General features: G+C 40.5%; 1 protein-coding gene across 49 annotated transcripts in view; it reads left to right on the top strand.

The window, feature by feature from the left end:
* Positions 1 to 21,308, top strand: part of RIMS1 (regulating synaptic membrane exocytosis 1) — a 582,755-nt gene that overhangs the window by 350,104 nt on the left and 211,343 nt on the right. For 12 of the 49 annotated variants that reach the window (XM_043439269.1, XM_043439268.1, XM_043439277.1 and 9 more), the window contains exon 1: positions 18,655 to 18,860. The exons of 28 other annotated variants lie outside the window; for them this stretch is intronic. In XM_043439269.1, the coding sequence (XP_043295204.1) occupies positions 18,806 to 18,860 (55 nt within the window). In that variant the 5' untranslated portion in view covers positions 18,655 to 18,805. Of the gene's footprint in view, positions 1 to 18,526; positions 18,861 to 21,308 lie in introns of those variants that run through there. 9 more of the 49 variants (XM_043439271.1, XM_043439259.1, XM_043439270.1 and 6 more) reach the window with 3 other exon arrangements.

Genomic DNA, 21,308 nt, shown 5'->3' with positions numbered 1-21,308 from the left:
GCCTGGCATGCTGCAGTCCATGGGGTCACAAAGAGCTGGACACAACTTAGCAACTGAACAACAATGTATCTAATGAATGTGTCCTCTCCATAAAGTCCCCAAGACACTCCAAGATAAAATCAGGTTATGTGGTAAGAATTTGACTACTGATGTTAAAAACTGAAACCTTTAAACAATTACAACTTGGAAAGACTTCTCTATTTTTTTTAACTTAAATTTTGTTTATATTGGAGTACAGTTGATTTACACTGTGGTGTTAGTTTCAGGTATACAACAAAGTTATCCCATTACACATACATACTTTCTTTTTCAGATTCTTTTGCGATGTAGGCTATTACAGGATATTGAGTAGAGTTCCCTGTGCTATACAGTAGGTCCTTGTTGGTTATCTATTTAACATCTAGTAGTATGTATAGTATGCTAAACCCCAGAGGGACTTCCTCTTTAAATGTCTGCCCAAATATAGGTATTTCTTTTTCCTACTCCATGAGATCCAGCAGCAGTGAAGAGGAAAGGAAGCAGACTGTGAATAGATGGTGTAAAGAGGCAAGCAGCCTGCCCTGGGACAGAGGAGCTTGCCGAGGAGGTGAGAAGGGTCAGGGAAGAGGAAGGCTTCCTGGCCGTTAGGTCCCTTGAAGAGATTTCAGGCTCAGACCTAAGAGTCAGCGAAGCTGGGAGTGAGAAGCAGAGCTGCTGATCACAGACTTATTCAGTATTTGTTGACAGAGCCCCTGCAGCACACTCTTCATCCTTCCTACCATTTCTTCCTCCTCTACCCGCCTGCCACCCAGCAGGAGCAGCCCAGCATCTAATTCCCAGGAAAAATCAAGAGGCAATGCAGTGAGCTGCCTCAGCAAAGCCGGAGGTCCTGGAGAAGGTGCTCTGCGTTATGGGCCCCCACTTTCCCACCAGGTCCCACCAAGCCGCCTCCTCCTCATCCCCTGTGCGGGGATGGGGCCAGCTCATAGGCGCCATCCTTCCCAGATGTCAGAGACCGCATCAGTGTCCACAGGAGCAGTTCCACTGAACACACCTGCATGACACCTGCCACAGGTGTCCACCTGAAACTAAGTGTTGCACGAGGCAGCACCAATGGCTGAGATATGAGGGTAAATAAGGGGGCATGTGGACCCTGGAAGTAAGGGATAGCTCAAAAGCAGAGGTGTGCTCAGAAAGCAAACGGAAAACAATGCTACACATCTTAATCGAGTTCAGTGCAACCTAAATTTCCCAGCCCTCACCCCCGGGGCAGTGTCCCTGCCCAAACCTATGGATGTCCCTTGCAAAATATTTTGATATTAAAAAAAATTAATAAATAATTAATTTACTAATACTGTTACTAACAAAACTCAAAGAGAAAGCTCTGACTGTGCAAATCCATTGCTCTGAAGTGCTTGGAAGAGATATTTGGACAAAATACAAGACTATTCAACTGGACACAAGATTATACTCTTACCTACAAATATGGATTAATTCGTCTAAACAGGAAGTAAAATATCATGTTCTGAGACCTTAAAATGAAAGCTGATATTAATTCTGTAAAAATTCTTTTGGGTCTAGAAAGAAGCAGCCATACAGAAGCCGGTTACAAATAATTAACTTTAATTTACTAATACTATTACTAACAAAACTCAAAGAGAAAGCTCTGAGTGTGCAAATCCATTGCTCTGAAGTGCTTGGAAGAGATACTTGGACAAAATACAAGACTGTTCAACTGGACACAAGATTAAACTCTTACCTGCAAATATGGATTAATTCTTCTAAACAAGAAGTAAAATATGTTCTGAGACCTTAAAGTGAAAGCTGATATTAAATCTGCAAAAATTATTTTGGGTCCAGAAAGAAGCAGCCATACAGAAGCCTGTTACAACATTGGGGATGCCCAGAGGATGGCTCCAGAGATCAATTGGGAAAAAAAGAGGAAATTCAACACCATGCCAAGGAAAAAGGGAAAAATCTATACAATTCTGGAGGCTAAAGAATAAGCGTTATATGTAAACTACGAGGTTGTATGTAAAATAGGAGGTTATACGTAAAATAGGAGTTACACTGACTTTACATTTTTTATCAGCAGTGGATCCTAGACTACAAATGACCAACGCCTTCAAAATTTGGAGTGAAACCAGTTCTAGACACATCTAAATTATCAATCAGCTCACATTTCTCAGAAATTCTACTTTTCAATCTCCTTCTGAGAAAATTGTTTAGATTTGTATGTACTCAAGAAAACTGAGGATAATCATGGAAGTGGAACAAATGAGAAAGAAGAAACAGGGGAGCTGACCCAGAAATCCAAGGCAGAGAAACCCACGAAGGACACTGGAGATCATATATAGGAAGCTCTGCAAAGAATATCTTTTTAAGAAGAATGTCATGCAGTCTAAGAAGTATCCAATGACTAATCAGTTCCTTGATGCTATTAATGTGGTAAGGAAAGGCTGTCTTTCTCAACAATAAAGAGGAACAGTCAAAACTTGATGGGGGGTGAGGGGAAACTGTTAAGGAAAATCACAGTCCAAACATGAAGCAATCAAGAATATGGCATTATTTTAACAATTGATACAGACCATTTGACTGTTAACCTAGGTAATCTTTCCTCTAAGTGAACAGGAAGCCTGACAGTTCATCTGTAGAATAGGAAATTTATTTATTTATTTATTTATTTATTTATTTATTTATTTATTTTTTGGAATAGGAAATTTAACGTCTGCCTGTTACTAGTTTTTCCTTGGTCCTGAAGTATTTACATGTAATAATATGGTAAATGCCAGTTTTGTTGTTCAGTCACTAAGTCACGTCTCACTCTTTGCAACCCCCATGGACTGCAGCATGACAGACTTCCCTGTCCTTCACTATCTCCAGGAGTTTGGTCAAACTCATGTGCATTGAGTCAGTGATGCCATCCAATAGTCTCATTATCTGTCGCCCACCCCCACTTCTCCTCCTGCCTTCAATCTTTCCCAATATCAGGATGTTTTCCAGTGAGTCGGCTCTTCGCATCATGTGGCCAAAGTATTGGAGCTTCAGCTTCAGCAGCAGTCCTTCCAGTGAATATTCAGAGTTGATTTCCTTTAGGATTGACTGGATTGATCTCCTTGTTGTCCAAAGGACTCTCAAGAGTCTCTAGCACCACAGTTCAATGCCAGTTACTGGTTTTCAATTTTTAGAATAAACCCCTTTCTGCATTGAATATATGTATACTTATTTTGGTCTCTTTGTTTTACACAATTGAAGATAAATATTATGTCCATGTTAAAATAAAGGAAAAACTGACAGATATGGGAGACAAATGATTTAGAGAACAGAGAGTTAGGAATAAGCATATGGATATTCCTATCTCTAATCATCATCTCTAAAAGATGATGCTGTTAAAATTGTGCATTCAGTATGCCAGAAAAGTTGGAAAACTCAGCAGTGGCTACAGGACTGAAAAAAGATCAGTTTTCATTCCAATCCCAAAGAAAGACAAAGCCAAAGAATGTTCAAAGTACCACACAATTGCACTCATCTCACACGCTAGCAAAGTAATGCTCAAAATTCTCCAACCCAGGCTTCAATAGTACATGAACCATGAACTTCCAGATGTTCAAGCTGGATTTCGAAAAGGCAGAGGAACCAGAGATCGAATTGCCAATATCCATTGGATCATCAAAAAAGCAAGAGAATTCCAGAAAAACATGTACTTCTGCTTCATTGACTATGCTAAAGCCTTTGACTGTGTGGATCACAACAAACTGTGGAAAATTCGTAAGAGATGGGAATACCAAACCACCCTACCTGCCTCCTGAGAAATCTGTATACAGGTCAATAAGCAACAGTTAGAACTGGACATGAAACAACGGACTGGTTCCAAACTGGGAAAACAGTACGTCAAGGCTGTATATTGTCACCTTGCTTATTTAACTTATATGCAGAACACATCATGCAAAATGCCAGTCTGAATGAAGCATAAGCTGGAATCAACATTGCCAGGAGAAATATCAACAACCTCAGATATGCAGATGACACCACCCTTATGGCAGAAAGCAAAGAGGAACTGAAGAGCATCTTGATGAAAGTGAAAGAAGAGAGTGAAAAAGCTGGCTTAAAACTAAGATCATGGCATCTGGTCCCACTTCATGGCAAATAGATGGGGAAATGATGGAAACAGTGACAGACTTTATTTTTGTGGGCTCCAAAATCACTGCAGGTGGTCGCTGCAGCCATGGAATTAAAAGATGCTTGCTTCTTGGAAGAAAAGCTATGGCAAATCTAGACAGCTTATTAAAAAGTAGAGACATCACTTTACTGACAGAGGTCCATCTAGTCAGAGGTGTGGTTATTACAGTCGTCATATATGGATGTGGGAGTTGGACCAAAAAGTACACTGAATGCTGAAGAATTGATGCTTTTGAACTGTGGTGTTGGAGGAAACTCTTAAGAGTCCTTTGGACTGCAAGGAGATCCAACCAGTGAATCCTAAAGGAAATCAGTCCTGATTATTCATTGGAAGGACTGATGCTGAAACTGAAACTCCAATACTTTGGCCACCTGATGCGAAGAGCTGACTCATTTGAAAAGACCCTGATGCTGGGAAAGATTGAAGCCAGGAGGAGAAGGGGACGACAGAGGATGAGATGATTGGCTGGCATCACCAACTCAATGGAAATGAGTTTCGGTAAACTCTGAGAGTTGATGATGGACAGGGATGCCTGGCATGCTGCATTCCATGGAATCGCAAAGAGTCGGACACAACTGAGCAACTGAACTGAACTGATGAATATTCTCATCTAAAATGTTCAACATCCTGCTCAAATTTTAGGCCAAGAAATAGGGGATTAAGACTACTTAAGTATACAAATACATAAATAGAAATAAATCTATTGGTTTTGAATGCAAAAGGGTGTCAGTGTCATAGTAAGCTTAATAAAGTCTCTTCTTTCATTGGTTTTTAATATGATGTCATAAAATTAGAAATCAATGGAGAATATCCTAAATAGAGTGGTTAGTGGATAGAGCAAAGTTATCTAACATTAGAATGCTTTCCATTAGAACAACTAAGAAAAGAATCATTTTGAAATAGGTTGGATGATGGAGTCAACAGTGTGGGCAGAAGGGCCGTGAGGATAAATGAGTTACTGTAGCCGCCTCAGAAGTCATTAATTTTCATCATTTGCACAGGTTCACTTGATGTCCACTAAAATAGGAAAACAGAAAATTGCTATTTAGCTTCCCCTTGATAAGTTGCGAGTGATCAGTTTGGGTGTCTTCTGTGCCCTCTCAGAATTTTACCCACCATCTATCAGTGGTTGATCCACATGGAATTGTGACAGCCTTGACTTCTCTTTGACCTTTTATACATTAATCTTTCACTGGTTCCTACTGTTTGTGGGGAAGAGGAATTTAATTCTCTCTTGCAGCTGTTGGAAGAGCCAGCATTTAGAGTGTTAGGTGCTTCTGTTTAGATTCCTTCAAGAGAGTCTGAGAACTAATTTCTTCTTACAGTGGATATAAAATGACCTTGACTGTTTTAATCATCTATGTAATTTAAATCTTAGAGACTGAGGGGATATAGGTAACTGTGTCCATGCATGTGGGGGGTTGTCAGAGCTAATGTGCTAATTCCTAATTTCTAAGAATATGGGATAAGGACATTTTGGGAAACATCATGGTGAGGAGCTGAGGTTTTAGAATTACAGTTTCTCCATAATATATAAAGGACTGGAAAATCTCCTTGATTCTGAAGCAGGAGCTCTGACTTAAAAGAAATTCTATAAAAAGAAAATAAATTAAGTCTATAAATCTAACCTGATTATATCCAATAATATTTTCCCCAAATTAATTCATGGCTAGAAATACTACTCATTTAGCTACATCTGAAGGAGATTTCTATTCTAGAATCAGGAGAAACTCAATTAAAATCTGGTTTACATCTCATTTTCAAAGCTAATCAAGTACAAATTTGACACGTATGCTGACAGTTTTTAAAGTGGAATGTTTGTGTGTATGATTGAAGGACATTTTAAGGGAAACCATTTGTGCTTCAAAATGCATTTAGAAAAAGGGTTGATGTTGAAAGTTTCAGTGTATCTGTTTTATCTCATAGGTTATTACTTCAATATCCTTTCAAAATGCAGAATCATACTGCAGTGTTTGTGACCCATTTTATCCAGTGAATGAAAAGGTTGTCCTTACTTGGGGTTCAGTTTCACAGAATAATAGAACCTCAGGACCTGGGAGAGACTTGGGAAGCAAGCAGATAAAGAGAAAGCCTCCCCTTTCACACCCTGTTTAACAGAGAAGTGGACATCGCGGCTACCATCAGTTGCCCTGCCCCTGGCACCATTTTCCATTTGCAGCAAGAAGAGGTAGAATGCATACTGGTCCCAGCTCCAGCCAGACTTCTGAGGACCATCAGTGAATCAGTCCTGCCACAGTTCTGTCCTCAGTCAAGGCCCAGCCCTAGCAATCTGGTTTCTAACATATTCCTGAGGCCAGGCCCCCGGATAGTGCCTGGTTTTCGTTGTTAGATTCCCATCCCTGGATCCTTGTGAAAAGCGAAAGTGAAAGTGTTAGTTGCTCAGTCCTGTCCAACTCTTTGCCCGAGTCCCTCCGGAACTAACGCTTGGCCCTAACCAGTCCCCCTGTAGGAACTAGGAACTGGATTGCTGATACTGACTCCTAATCTAGGTGTTCCCTTATGTGTTATTCTTACTCATATCTTAATGGGCATCTACTTGGCACTGCTGAGCTGCATTGAATAGTTACTTTCTGTGGCCATCTTTTTTGAGCGTCTTGGTATTCTTCCTGAGCTGGACTTCTACATTTGGGTCTTCTTAAAAGCTCCAGTTCTACACCAAGAGCCAGACTAATTTTAATTCTGATGAAGTCCTCTGAGGCTGGTGTGTACAAGGTAATAATATATCAGTTTCTTAGGATGCTGTAACATGATGCCACAGTGACAGAGTCCATTCCTAGGCAGGTTGATAAGAAGTTTGGGGGTCCCCAAAATGAAAGGTTGTTGCTGAACCATGAAAGATACTGGGATTCTTGGCCTCCAAAGGAGAAGAATTCGATCTGGGGCCAGAGACGAGTCTTGATTGCTCAGAGCTTTTTATGTAATAAAGTTTTATTAAAGTATAAAAGAGATAGAGAAAGCTTCTGACATAGACATCAGAAGGGGGCAGAAGGAGTGCCCCCTTGCTAGTGTTAGCAATGAGTTATATACTTTTAATTAGTTATTACAATGAATCAAAAGACTGTCTGGAGGTTGTGAAGACCTTACTAGACCCGTTCCCATAATTTACATTTTAAGATTACAGGATTAGCCAGAAGGTTTTTTCTGGAAACTGTCCTCAAGCAGGATACATTATTGTTATATAATCCTAAGGAATGTAGAGGGAAAAAAAAATGTTTGTCCTTTCCTCCTCCTTGAGAATTCCAGACCCCTCTCTCCTTGGGGACCCCCGGACTCCTTATCAACCTGCCTGGGAATTGACTCTCTGAACAGCCTTGGTAATCTGAACAAGAGAAGTTTGCTTCTCCCAGTCTGGAGGCCGGGACTGCAGCGTCTGAGTGTTGGCAGGGTTGGCCCCTCTGGGGTCCGTGAACAGACCTCTGTCCTTGGCCTATGAGGAGCTTCTCTCTGTCTGAGTCTCTGTGTTGTCTTTCCTCTCTGTGCATCCATGTTTCCTCTCCTTATGAGGACACTGTGCTGTTTGGAGTAGGGAACATCCCAGTGAAGTTCTTTCAAATTGATTATCTCTTTAAAGATGCTATCCACAGATATGGTTACACACTGAGGGAGTTGGGGTGAGGACTTCAACACACGAATTTTGGCAAGAACACAATTCAGTCCATAATAATCGTATTCTCAGGACAAAAGAGACCACATCCTCCACGTGTTTGTATCCACACAAGGTAAATAAATACTCATGTCTGGAGCTTGACTCCATTGATTTCCATTTGTGAAAAGGATAAGATGGTCAGGAATGTCATGGGTAGTTACTTTGTAAAGAGGATTGCCATCCACAGTCAGGAAGATACAGACAGTTTGAGGCACTGCCAGAGACTGAACTCATTGGGCATGTTTCTTAACCTCTGTAGGGCTCAAGTTCGTCCTGTTTGGAACTTGTGGAGTAATTAACTGTACACGTTCCATGCAGTCGTCATAAAGATTAAACGAGATGATGGTACAGCTCTGTATCCCTGGTACATGGCAAGTGCTCAATAAGTGTTTCTATTTCTGCGACACCAAGGAGGATGCCGAGACAGTAAACATAACAGGAATCAGAAGGAAAGCTGGGATGCCAGGGCTTCATGTAGGAGCTGCAGTAGAATTTTGTGGGAAGAATCAATGTGGCATTTAAGTCAGAGAGGTGGGCCTGAGCAATGAGAGATGTAGAGACACACACATGTGGAAACAGGAGACTTCCAGACCTGTGAAAGGAAACAGCCCAGAGGCCAGTGATTGAGGGAACAGTTTGGATCCTAGGACAGTTTGAAGGACTAGGTTACCTTGGGCAGTAGAATGAGAGGGGTAGAGTGTGTCAGTGATCTTCATTTTGGGTACTCTTTAGAACCTCCTGGGGGAGCATAGAGGTTATCATACTACATAAAATAAGTCAGAAAGAAAAAGACAAATGTCATGTGATGTCGTATGATTGAAGCTGAAGCTCCAGAACTTTGGCCACCAGATCGAACGGCCAACTCATTGGAAAAGACCTTGATGCTGGGAAAGACTGAAAGCAGGAGGAGAAGGGGATGACAGAGGATGAGATGGTTGGATGGCACCACTGACTCGATGGACATGAGTTTGAGCAAACTCCAGGAGTTGGTGATCAACAGGCAAGCCTGGCGTGCTGCAGTCCATGGGGTCACAAAGAGATGGACATGACTTAGCAGCTTAACAGCAGCCACATATGAGATCACTTTTATGTGGGATCTCGAGTATAACTACAGAACAGAAACAGACTCACAGACATAGAGAACAGTCTTGTGGTTGCCGGGGGGATGGGGTAGGGGCAGGGGTGGACTGGGAGTTTGGGGTCAGTGGATGCAAGCTAGTATGTATGAGATGCATGAACAGCAAGGTCCTATTGTATAGCACTGGGAACTGTATCCAGTCTCCTGGGATAAAGCATAATGGAAAAGAACATTAAAAAAAGAGTGTATATTTGTGTAACTGAATCAATTGGCTGTCCAGTGGAAATTGACACAACATTATAAATCAATTATACTTCAATTAAGAAAAGGGTTGAGGCATCATGAAGAGATTCTGATTTGGTCAGTGTGGATCTGGGCTCCAGTTTATTTTATTAAAGCATGTAGCTGAATTGAGAACTGTAGGATTAGTTCAGAGTACATTATAATCACTTGAGAAGCTTCACAGAAAAAGGTACCAGTGTTCAAGTCCCAAGCCTAGAGCTCCTGATCTGATGGTTCTGGACTGAGGCCCAAGCATCATCACTGTTCTTAGTATCTCTTTGGTGAGTCCATTGTGAGGTCAAGGTTATGGCCACAGAGCCTTCAAGGACCATTCCAAGTCTCAGACTTGACCCTTTCTAAATTATGAAGTGCTGATTCTTCCATGAAAAATGTTATTTTGTATCACACAAGCTTCCCATGAAAAAAGGTTGCTTATTTATACGGGGAAACATTTGGCTGGAAAAAACAACTTCATGACTCTACTAATGTTTATGGGACATAATGGAGTTGGCTGTGTCCTGGTGTACTTTGGAGCCCTGACCCAGGTAGAGTTGGCCCTCAAACAACAGAGGTTTGTACCGCACAGGTGCACTCATACCTGGATTTCTTGCACTAAATACAGTACTACATGATCCAAGGAATCCAGGGGCATTTGGTATATAAGATGTTATTGCATCCCAAAGAGTATCTTGGCAGAATAAACCTTATATGATGAATATGGGTAAATACTTCTTATGACAACACTTTATAATACAGGAATTGGAAGCCAGCTCAGTTTTCAAATTAAGAAGCTCTGGTTAAAGGAATATTGTGTTGCAATAAAAGTTAACATTGTATATTCTTATATTTACAACATAAAATATGTTTGTGAATATTGAGAGAAAGGTAATGCTAGTTGTATACATACTGTATGGTATGTTTTTGAAAAAGAATGTTTACAGAATATGTGTAAAGAAAACTGAAAGATCAAAGTATTGTGTCTACTTATGTTTGGATGATAAAACAGCACGCATTCTTTATTTTTCTTTCTGTATTCTTTGTATGTTTAAACTCCTACCATAAACATATTCCTTCATATTAACTTCATGTGGGTTTTCTGTTCACCAGTCATTCCTTTGCTTTGATTTTTCTCTTCATGCCTTCTGTAAGATTGATCAGGTTGTTTTATGTGTTTCACTTATTTTCAAGCTGAAGGTGTTATATTAATACATTCCTATGGTATTCTTAATGCAAATCTGAACTCAATGCAATACGTAGTTTTATAATTTTTTAGTGAAATCTAAAATCACTAACTCTGTGAAAGATGACTTTAACATTTTAACTTTCCTCTAAAATTTACTGCTTTTCCTACTGTCTATGTTATTGTTGTCTAGAATAGGTTCAGATTGTCTTTCCACATTCATATAAGTAGGTGTTACTATTATTATTTTTATAATTAAGACTTATTTATATTTTCTAACGTCTTTAATATGTTTTATCTGATTTCATGTTTGTTATTACCTATTGCATCTCTTTTCTTTCCCGCTTTCATTTTTCTTCTTGTCAGAGCTTATCCTATATTCATTCTTCCAGTGAGAGTCTAGGAATAGCTTGTTATCATAATATCATTGTTATCATTTGCAGCACACCCAACTGGGTGTCCAGCACAGGCTTTTTCTCTTTTGAAGAAATAGTAAAAAATACTATTTTTTGGAATAAATGTTTTATTGCATTTATGGCACAGAAGTGAGGAATATGGGCATGTTTTATCTTGACCTGAAGCACATATATCATTTTTAAGATTTTTCTAAACTAAGTGAGGGAGGGCTAAGCAAACCAAAAATACTGTGGACGTTCAGTCATGGTATAAAAGTAGAGAAAAGTTACTGGCCTTGGTGTGATTTGGTTGAAAATTCAATTGAGGTGGAACTTAGGGACCTCCTGTTCTGGGAAATCGTTGATTCTGGTACTTTTTGCTTAATTCCTAGAAAGATTTGAAAAATTCTTCTAACAAAAACAGAAGGACAGCAATTAGGATAAAAATAAATAGAAAGTTAAATGGGTTTTTGAAATAATGAAGTAAAGCTATAGGCTTTTCAGTTCAGTTCAGTTCAGTTCAGTCGTTCAGTCGTGTCTGACTCTCTGCGACCCCATGAACCGCAGCACGCCAGGCCTCCCTGTCCATCATCAACTCCCGGAATTTACCCAAACCCACATCCATTGAGTTGGTGATGCCATCCAGCCATCTCATCCTCTGCCGTCCCCTTCTCCTCCTGCCCCCAATCCCTCCCAGCATCAGGGTCTTTTCCAGTGAGTCAGCTCTTCACATCAGGTGGCCAAAGATTTGGAGTTTCAGCTTCAGCATCAGTCCTTCCAATGAACACCCAGGACTGATCTCCTTTAGGATGGACTGGTTGGATCTCCTTGCAGTCCAAGGGACTCTCAAGAGTCTTCTCCAACACCACAGTTCAAAAGCATCAGTTCTTCTGTGCTTAGCTTTCTTTATAGTCCAACTCTTACATCCATACATGACTACTGGAAAAACCATAGCCTTGACTAGACAGACCTTTGTTGGCAAAGTAATGTCTCTGCTTATGTTGTATTTAATTAATTAGCTTGTACATCACATAAATAGTCTTCCACCTCTCTAACTTGCTGTTTGAAATGTTGTCATTTCTAACATTTCTACTATGCCCTTTGAATTAGTTGTTTTCTTTGTGGAGAAATAACTCGTGTCCACTGCTGTAGGAAGCTAGGTATTTGGGCCACAGGTTAATAGGAAAAGGTGTCATTATTCACCCCACTTCAATTGTAGTCCTGTAAAGACAAATACATATAATATATCCTCTTAATGGGTTTTGAGCTTACCTATTAGATTTTAAACTGTCATCATAACCAAGTGAAAAAGCCGAGCAGCACACCCCCAGAAACTATTTCCAGTTTATAGTTACAAGTCTGCCTAAGCTAAAGAAATTAAGAGCAAACAGAACCAACTTCCACTGGCAAACATCTATAAATGGTGGATATAGAAAACATTTATTTAAAAATGCGTCACTGAGTTTGCATAAAAGGGAAACATCCAAACGGCAGAACTGAAATGAGAAAACCATCTATATAAGGATGTGGGATGATGCTTCAGCAATGCCTCTGGCTGGGTAAAGACAGGTGATGTCTGGGGCTTTAAGCAACCCAGAACTGTGAGGAGCAGTGGTCCCTGCACGAGGCAGGCGATTGGAACTGGCATCTCTGTGTGAGAATATGACCTTCAGAGAGCTTCCCCCACAATGAAAACAAAACTAACATTAAACTTCACATAGTTTGGATAAATGAGAAACCTTGTTTGTCTGAACGCTGGGAGAAAAAACAAACAAAAACAATGTATCTCTTGTAAGAACTCGAAATCTCTTTCTGTTCCTAAGGTGGATTTTGTAGACTGAATTTATGTTGCATACATTGTGATTTAATCTCAAGGCAAGAAATTAGCATTTCCTTTGGTCCTTGATCAGGGAGAGCTTCAAGCTCAGAAGCCTTCCATTTCTTTATAATCAGTGACCTGTGTTCTGAAGAATGGGCTTCCCTCCTGGCTCAGTGGTAAAGAATCCACCTGCCAAGGGGGAGATGCAGGTTTGATCCCTGGGTCCAGAAGATCCCTTGGAGAAGGAAATGGCAACCCATTCCAGTATTCTTGCCTCGGAAACTCCATGGACAGAGGAGCCTGGCAGGCTATGGTCCCCAGAGTTGCAAAGAGTCGGACTTGAAGTAAATAAAAACAATGACAACAATGTTCTGAAGAACAGGCAAGTACTATGAAGTGGCTGTCAGAGAATCAATATATTGGCTTTATTATTTGGGTTTCTTTTTCTTTTGACATGTTTTCTGTCTTTTACAGACCAGGGCAGTAATGGCTAAAGCATTCATGCCAGGCTTTAGGCTGAAGTGTTCAACTTCTGACTGTCCTTTAAAGTATCTCAGCACCATGAAAAGCCCTAAGTTTCATTCTGTTTTATTTCATTAATTTATTTTATTGAAGTAGAGTTGATTTACAATGTTGTGTTCATTTCTGCTGTACAGCCAAGTGACTCAGTTATACATACATACATGTATACATATATGTGTGTGTACATGTACACACACACACACATGTTCTTTTTTCTCTTCTTTTCCATTATGGTTTATCCCAGGAGATGGGATATAGTTCCCTGTGCTATGTAGTAGGACTTTGTTTATTCATTCTATGCATAATAATTTGAACTGCTAATTCAGATCTTTCAGTCTTTCCCTCCCTCATCCGCATATACCCCTTGGCAACCACAAGCCTATTCCCTATGTGAGTCTGTATCTGTTTCATATATAAGTTCACTTGTATGATATTTTAGATTCCACATGTAAGTGATACCATAAGGTCTTTGTCTTTCTACATCTTAATTCACTTAATTTGATCATCTCCAGGTTCATATGCAGTGCGAACATGCATGCTCAGCTGTGTCCAACTCTGCGACCCCATGGGCTGTAGCCTGCCCGTCTCCTCTGTCCATGGGATTTTCCAGGCAAGAATACTGGAGTGGGTTGCCACTCACCCTCCAGGGGACCTTCCTGACACAGGGATCGAACCTGTGTCTCCTGTGTCTCCTGCATTGGCAGGTGGGTTCTTTACCACCAAGCCACAGGGGAATGTTGCCGCCAATGACATTAGCACTTAATTTCCAATTGTCCTGCTTTGCTAGGTCTCCTCTAGGAGATGTGTGGGACGCGTCAGAGGGTCTGTATTGGAGGAATATTCCATGGTGAGAGTTGGGCTTACAAAACGGTCACTTTCCATAACAGCCATTTGCCTTTTCTTTCTTTCTCTACCTTTTATAACCCAGTTGTCTTTCCCCTAATCTCCTTAAAGAGATCCTCACTGAAATGTTCCAACCAGCCCTGGCTCATATCCTGTCACTATCTGATGTGTTGGGCTATTTGCTATTCTGATACCCTTTGTTCTATACCAGGTAGAGGTATGGAACATGATTTGGGAGCCTTAAGATCTCGAGCTTGGAGAACACAGACCACGGAAAGCTGGGTGACCAATTCTTCCTGAAAGATCCCTTTCACACACACATACTGTGAGACGGAGAACAGGGAGGGTCCTAGGGGGGCTGTGTTCATTTCATGGAAAATGGTTTCATCAGTACAACTTGGAAAGAGTAATTCCCATACCTGTATTTCAGAATTTCAGAGTGATCTGGGATCCAGAGGTCCCTAATAGCATCACATTCTTTGAGTGTTTTTGACCTTTGAAACTTTCTCAAGCTAGATAGTTTATAGACAGAGTCCTTCTAGTATCCAACAAATCCTTGTAGAAAAACTATAAATCCTGATACAAGAAAGGCTGCAGCCTTATGACTCAGGAAAGGCAAGTGTGAAAGAAGTTCTCAACCTGGAAAAAAATGAATTATTTATGTTATTACACTAATGCATTAACAGAATACACGTGTGGCTTACAGAGCAAGTTGTTTCTACCTTGACTGTCTCCACTCTATAACCTCATAGAAAAGTAGATGCTTTACTTATATCCCGTCAGGTGTTTGCAATCTAACTTATAACTTCATTTTGTGTAGAATTAATCAGTACATTTGTCTACGTGGAGGTATACCTGTTTTTCTCTGAGATATGGTTGCGAGCAGCCCAGGACATTACACAGATGAGTCAGCTGAGGAACAGTGGGTAAATTTACTGTGCAGGGCCTGGCTGTGGCACGGGGGTAAAGAATCCACCTGCCAATGCAGGAGATGCAAGAGCTGCGGCTTTGATCCCTGGATCAGGAAGGTCCCCTGGAGTAGGAAGTGACAACCCACTCTGGTATTCTTGCATGGGAAGTTTCCTGGACAGAGGAGCCTGGCTGGCTACAGTCCCTGTGGGCAAAGAGCGTCGGACATGCCTGAGCATGCACACACAAATCACTGCTGCACGATACTTCAGCGCTGCCTTCCGTAACGTTCTGGGGTGATATAGAACTTAGAGATTCAATAAATATTGATTATTACTTCAGTGTGCACTCGTAGGAGATTTGGGATTTGAAATCAGATTTTGTTTTGTTTTAATTACTAGGACTGTGGAAGAAAAAAAAACAAAAACATAAACTTCTAGTTCCCAGGGTATTGTTATGTGATTAATATTTCAACAGTAGCAGTATTTACATTTGACTGTAATAATTTTTATCTCTCTTTTCCAGCTGTTGTGTTAGTACTAAAGTTTAATTTGAAAAATAAAAGCTGGGTGAAGTAGAAATATTGGGTTGATAATATAAGAGTTTAGTTTCCAGGAGATACTAGTCTGGATGTTTACTCCATATCTATTTCTATAAGCAGTTGATTTTCTTGTAATGCACTCCGTCCTGGTCCCTTCTCAGATTTGTTTTAAAACCCATGGAGGGGTTCCCCTGGCAGTCCAGTACTCAAGAATTGGGCTTCCAATGCAAGGAGTGTGGATTCAATTCCTAGTTGATTCCACATGCACTGAGGCCAAAAAAAACAAAACATAAAACAGAAGCAATATTGTAACAAATTCAATAAAGACTTTTTCTTTCTTTTTTTTTTTAACTTTACAATATTGTATTGGTTTTGCCATACATTGACATGAATCTGCCATGGGTATACATGTGTTCCCCATCCTGAACACCCCTCCCACCTCCCTCCCCATCCCATCCCTCTGGGTCATCCCAGTGCACCAGCCCCGAGCACCCTGTATCATGCATCGAACCTGGACTGGTGATTCATTTCACATATGATAATTTACATGTTTCAATGCCATTCTTCCAAACCATCCCACCCTTGCCCTCTCCCACAGAGTCCAAAAGACTGTTCTATACATCTCTGTCTCTTTTGCTGTCTTGCATACAGGGTTATTGTTACCATCTTTCTAAATTCCATATATATGCGTTAGTATACTGCATTGGTGTTTTTCTTTCTGACTTACTTCACTCTGTATAATAGGCTTTCTTTCAATTCTGGTTTCCTCAGTGTGTATGCCCAGCAGTGGGATTGCTGGGTCATATGGCAGTTCTATTTCCAGTTTTTTAAGGAATCTCCACACTGTTCTCCATAGTGGCTGTACTAGTTTGCATTCCCACCAACAGTGTAAGAGGGTTCCCTTTTCTCCACACACTCTCCAGCATTTATTGCTTATAGACTTTTGGATAGCAGCCACTCTGACTGGCGTGATGTTGAGCATCTTTTCATGTGTTTGTTAGCCATCTGTATGTCTTCTTTGGATAAACGTCTGTTTAGTTCTTTGGCCCATTTTTTGATTGGGTCATTTATTTTTCTGGAATAGAGCTGCAGGAGTTGCTTGTATATTTTTGAGATTAATTATTTGTCCGTTGCTTCATTTGCTATTATTTTCTCCCATTCTGAAGGCTGTCTTTTCACCTTGCTTATAGTTTGCTTTGTTGTACAGAAGCTTTTAATTTTAATTATGTCCTATTTGTTTATTTTTGCTTTTATTTCCAATATTCTGGGAGGTGGGTCATAGAGGATCCTGCTGTACTTTATGTCAAAGAGTGTTTTTCCTCTAAGAGTTTTATAGTTTCTGGTCTTACTCTTAGATCTTTAATCCATTTTGAGTTTATTTTTATGTATGGTGTTAGAAAGTGTTCTAGTTTCATTCTTTTACAAGTGGTTGACCAGTTTTCCCAGCACCACTTGTTAAAGAGATTGTTTTTTCTCCACTGTATATTCTTGCCTCCTTTGTAAAAAATAAGGCATCCATAGGTGTGTGGATTTTTCTCTGGGCTTTCTATTTTGTCCCATTGATCTATATTTCTGTCTTTGTGCCAGTACCATACTGTCTTGATGACTGTGACTTTGTAGTAGAGACTAAAGTCAGGCAGGTTGATTCCTCCAGTTTCATTCTTCTTTCTCGAGATTGCTTTGGCTATTTGAGGTTTTTTTTGTATTTCCATACAAACTGTGAAATTATTTGTTCTAGTTCTCTGAAAAATACCATTGGTAGCTTGATAGGGATTGTGTTGGATCTGTAGATTGCTTTGGGTAGTATACTCATTTTCACTTTATTGATTCTTCTGATCCATGAACATGGTATATTTCTCCATCAATTTGTGTCCTCTTTGATTTCTTTCACCAGTGTTTTATAGTTTTCTATATATAGGTCTTTTGTTTCTTTGGGTAAATATATTCCTAAGTATTTTATTATTTTCATTGCAATGGTGAATGGAATTGTTTCCTTAATTTCTCTTTCTGTTTTCTCATTGTTAGTGTATAGGAATGCAAGGTATTTCTGTGTGTTGATTTTATATACTGCAACTTTACTATATTCATTGATTAGCTCTAGTGGAGTGGAGTCTTTAGGGTTTTCTATGTAGAGGATCATGTCATCTGCAAACAGTGAGAGTTTTACTTCTTTTCCAATCTGGATTCCTTTTATTTCTTTTTCTGTTCTGATTGCTGTGGCCCAAACTTCCAAAGCTATGTTCAGTAAAGACTTTTAAGAAGATCCACATTAAAAATAAAACCCTTGGATGTGTTTTGGGAAGTATGAGATACCTGCATATACATCAGTTTTACAATTTACAGTATTTGTATTAAAATCCAAAAAGTAATGATCATCTGCACACTAGTATATTCTTAAAGTTATATGTGTGTGTTGTTTTAGTTAGTAGAGGAAAATATAATTCCCCAATTCCTTTATGTTCCCATAATGTTGGAGTTTGCATTTTATCTAAAAGAAAGATATAGCTGTTTATAGTCTAGAAATGTTACATCATGTCACAGGTAGTAGAAAAGAATCCCAGAGCCATATATGTGTGTGTGTGTGTGTGTGTGTGTGTGTGTATTTAAAGTATTTGCCTCTGCTGAGAAAATACAGCAATAGGAAGAGGAAATCTACCTCTAAAAGTTTATGACTAGGAGAAAAATATTATATAAAGAATATATAATATGCATAAAAAATAGCCTAATTTCAAATATTTCTTCAGGAAGAAACAAAACTATTTTTCTTCACAAGTCAGAGCTCTAATAACAAGGAACCCTCTCATTTACCTGGTTTTCATATCCCTGCACAGAACCAGAAGACTGGAGCCTTAAGGAGTCATCCTATGGGCGACTGGCCATGTGGTTGTCATAAAAAGCCTTTATTTAGCGCATTCTGCAAATAAGCACACAGCAGGATAAAGGACACTAGTTAGAATGACTGGGGGGTAGGTAAACAGAAGGAAGGACTTGGAGCAGAGTGTCATCTGGCTGAGAGCTTATTTCCTGAGTCCTGTGGATCTGGTTAAAACCCAGCAGAGATGCCAATATGTTTCTGCTCAGTAAATGCTACCAGGCTCCAGGCCACCAGGCCACCGAGGCTCACGTGTGGCGTCCCGTCCAGGCAGTGCCTGCAATGACCTGAGTTAGGCATGCAGAGTGACTTTCTCCCGCTCACATCCGCATCCTTGGGTTCCGTCTGCTGCTGCTCCTGACCTCCAGGCCATTCAGTGGCTTGAGCGGAGGGCTGGAGGAGATACCGTGTGCGCTGCTTGGATGAGATCTTGAACTTGTTTCAAAGCCAGGGTGACAGCCCCTCGGCTGGATTTCTCCGAGAAGCTGCTGTCACGTGTGCCCCCAGGACACCTGTGTCTTCAGAAGGGTGGGAAGATATGAGGGCGGTCGACCCCAAAGAGGGGAGCATGGAAGCCTGGAGAGCAGGTGCTGGTAAGCCCGACCAGAGTCTGGGGCTTGGGGATCCCACTTTATTGTTTTGTCCAGTCAGATGCAAGTTTGTATTTAACGCTCATGCTGTGTCTACCTCCCATGCAAATATTAACAGCGTGCATCAGGTAGAATATGATTTTGTTCCATTTTCTCAATAGAGCAGTTTCCAGCTTTCAACTTGATCGTCTGTGTTTTTCTTTGAAAAGACATGATGAGACTTATAAGATAGCCCTAAAGGTTATAGGATGATTAGTCATATTTATGATTTTATTTTCTTGAGTAATAGCTAAGTCAAGAAAGAGGTAAGTATTAGAATATCAGTGTTTTCTGAGAAGAAGAGAAAACAATAGCTAGTTGTTTAATTGTGCATGAGTTTTGTTTGTAACCCATGTTTTCTGTGCTTTGCTATCATGCATTCAAAGAATGAGAAAGACTTGAGAAGTTGGAGTCAGTATTGGTAGGGAATCAGTCCCCAGATAGGAATTTTTTAATTAATTTTATCGGAGTATAGTTGGTTTACACTGCTGTGTTAGTTTCACAGAAAAGTGAATCAGCCACATGTATACATATGCCCCCTCTGTTTTGGATTTCCTTCCTATTTAGGGCTCCACAGAGGACTGAGTAGACTTCTCTGTGCTAAACAGTAGGATCTCATTAGTTATATACTTTGTACATAGTATCAGTAGTATACATTCATCAATACCGATCTCCCAGTTGGTGTCCATATGTTTGTTTTCTATGTCTGTATCTCCATTTCTCTCTTGCAAAAAAGATCATAGACATGGAATGTAGAAAAGTGCTGTAGATGATCTTACTCCAAAATGGGAAGTTTGTGTCACTTTATCCAAATAATGGATCCTAAATGCTTGTGAAAGAGCCTAAGCTTTCCACAAACACAAACCATGATGCTGACCAGAAAACCAGTGATCAATGGTGTATGTGAAGCAAGCTCAGCATCCCAGTTGGTGTTAGGTCTTATGTGTCCTCTCCTAAGAGACAGAGGATGTGATGGCTGCATGGTATCACCGTTGCAACGGGCATGAACTTGGGCAGACTCAGGGAGATGGTGAGGGACAGGGAAGCCTGGCATGCTATAGTCCATGGGGTTACAGAGTCGGACATGACTAGGTGACTGAACAGCAATGACAGAGAGGAATTAGCTGGTCGTTGGGGTGACTGTGGTCCACAGCTGAGTAGGAGGCTGTGAGACACATAGACCCAGAGAGGGATGCACATGGCTCAGATAGACAAAGTGGTAGAAATGTTTTCAGTGAGTAAATATTGTTAATATCCATTTCTGAATTGACAGATGGAAATAAGATTTTTTTCTCCTATTTACATGTGGACAGTGGCCTCCATTAAAGACACTCTTCACCTTACCATTCATGGGGTGTCAGAGTAAATGGTACCCAGACACACGAGAAAGGGTCTTTTAAAATAAGGTCAACCTTGACCACTCCTAAACTCAACTTTCTGTTTAGGTCCTGTAATTACGGAAGCTGTGTGTACCATTTCATAGACTTTACTTGGTTTATCAAGCATCTTTGGTTAGAAATAGCAATTTGTTTCCATGTAGGGAACTCAAGATAATTACACCAAATTAACATAAGTTTGTAAGGTGGAATGAAGGATAGGTATAGATGAGTAGCATTCAAATGATGTTATCATTTGAAACAAGCCCATTTCAGGTGCTAAATGGGAAAAAAAGAAATAGAGGAAGAGAAATACAGAAAAGGAATATATAAAGGTCAAACACGATGATAGCTATGGAAAAATATTAGTACAGAAAAATATTTTCAGATCCATAGACTCTTTTTTTTTTCTTTTTTTGGCTGTGCCCTAGGGCATGTAGGATCTTAGTTCCTGGACCAGGAGTGGAGTCCATGCCCCCTGCTTAGAGTCTTAACCACTGGACCAGCAGGGAAGTCCCAATATCCACAGCCTCTTTTACTTCCCGACAGTCAGACTCCATGGTGCCAGGCTCAGCTGGGGGCGAGGGCGTTGGTTTCCGAGGGTGTGACTGTCCTTACCCTGGTTCTCACCACTGCACCTGTGGGGTTAGCACCTCCATCTCTAGACCCGGATGCTTGTGTGTCTGTATGACAGAGCCAGTGTTGCCTCATAGGCTGGTCTGGAGAATATTCACTGACTCCAAACATGGGACACGGAGGTAGATGAATGTCAGCCCTCCTGCCTCACCAGTTTCCACACCAAATCCCTAGCACTTTGACAAAACCTGAGAGGCCTTCAAGGTGATCTACGAAATAATCTCTGCAGCTTCTATGTACCAGGTTGATGAAAAGCTGGGCCTCCTCGTTAGATGAGGCCAAGTTCCAATCCCAGCTCTACTAGTTGTGAACCATGTGTCCCAGGGCAAGTTCGCTGGCTTCTTGAGCCTCGTTTACAGTATGGGGTAAATAATATCGATTTTGCCATATGCCTGTGAAA

The sequence above is a fragment of the Cervus canadensis genome, chromosome 20 (genome assembly GCF_019320065.1).
Source record: "Cervus canadensis isolate Bull #8, Minnesota chromosome 20, ASM1932006v1, whole genome shotgun sequence".
Lineage (NCBI taxonomy): Eukaryota > Metazoa > Chordata > Mammalia > Artiodactyla > Cervidae > Cervus > Cervus canadensis.
This window is presented reverse-complemented; position numbering and strand designations above follow the sequence as displayed.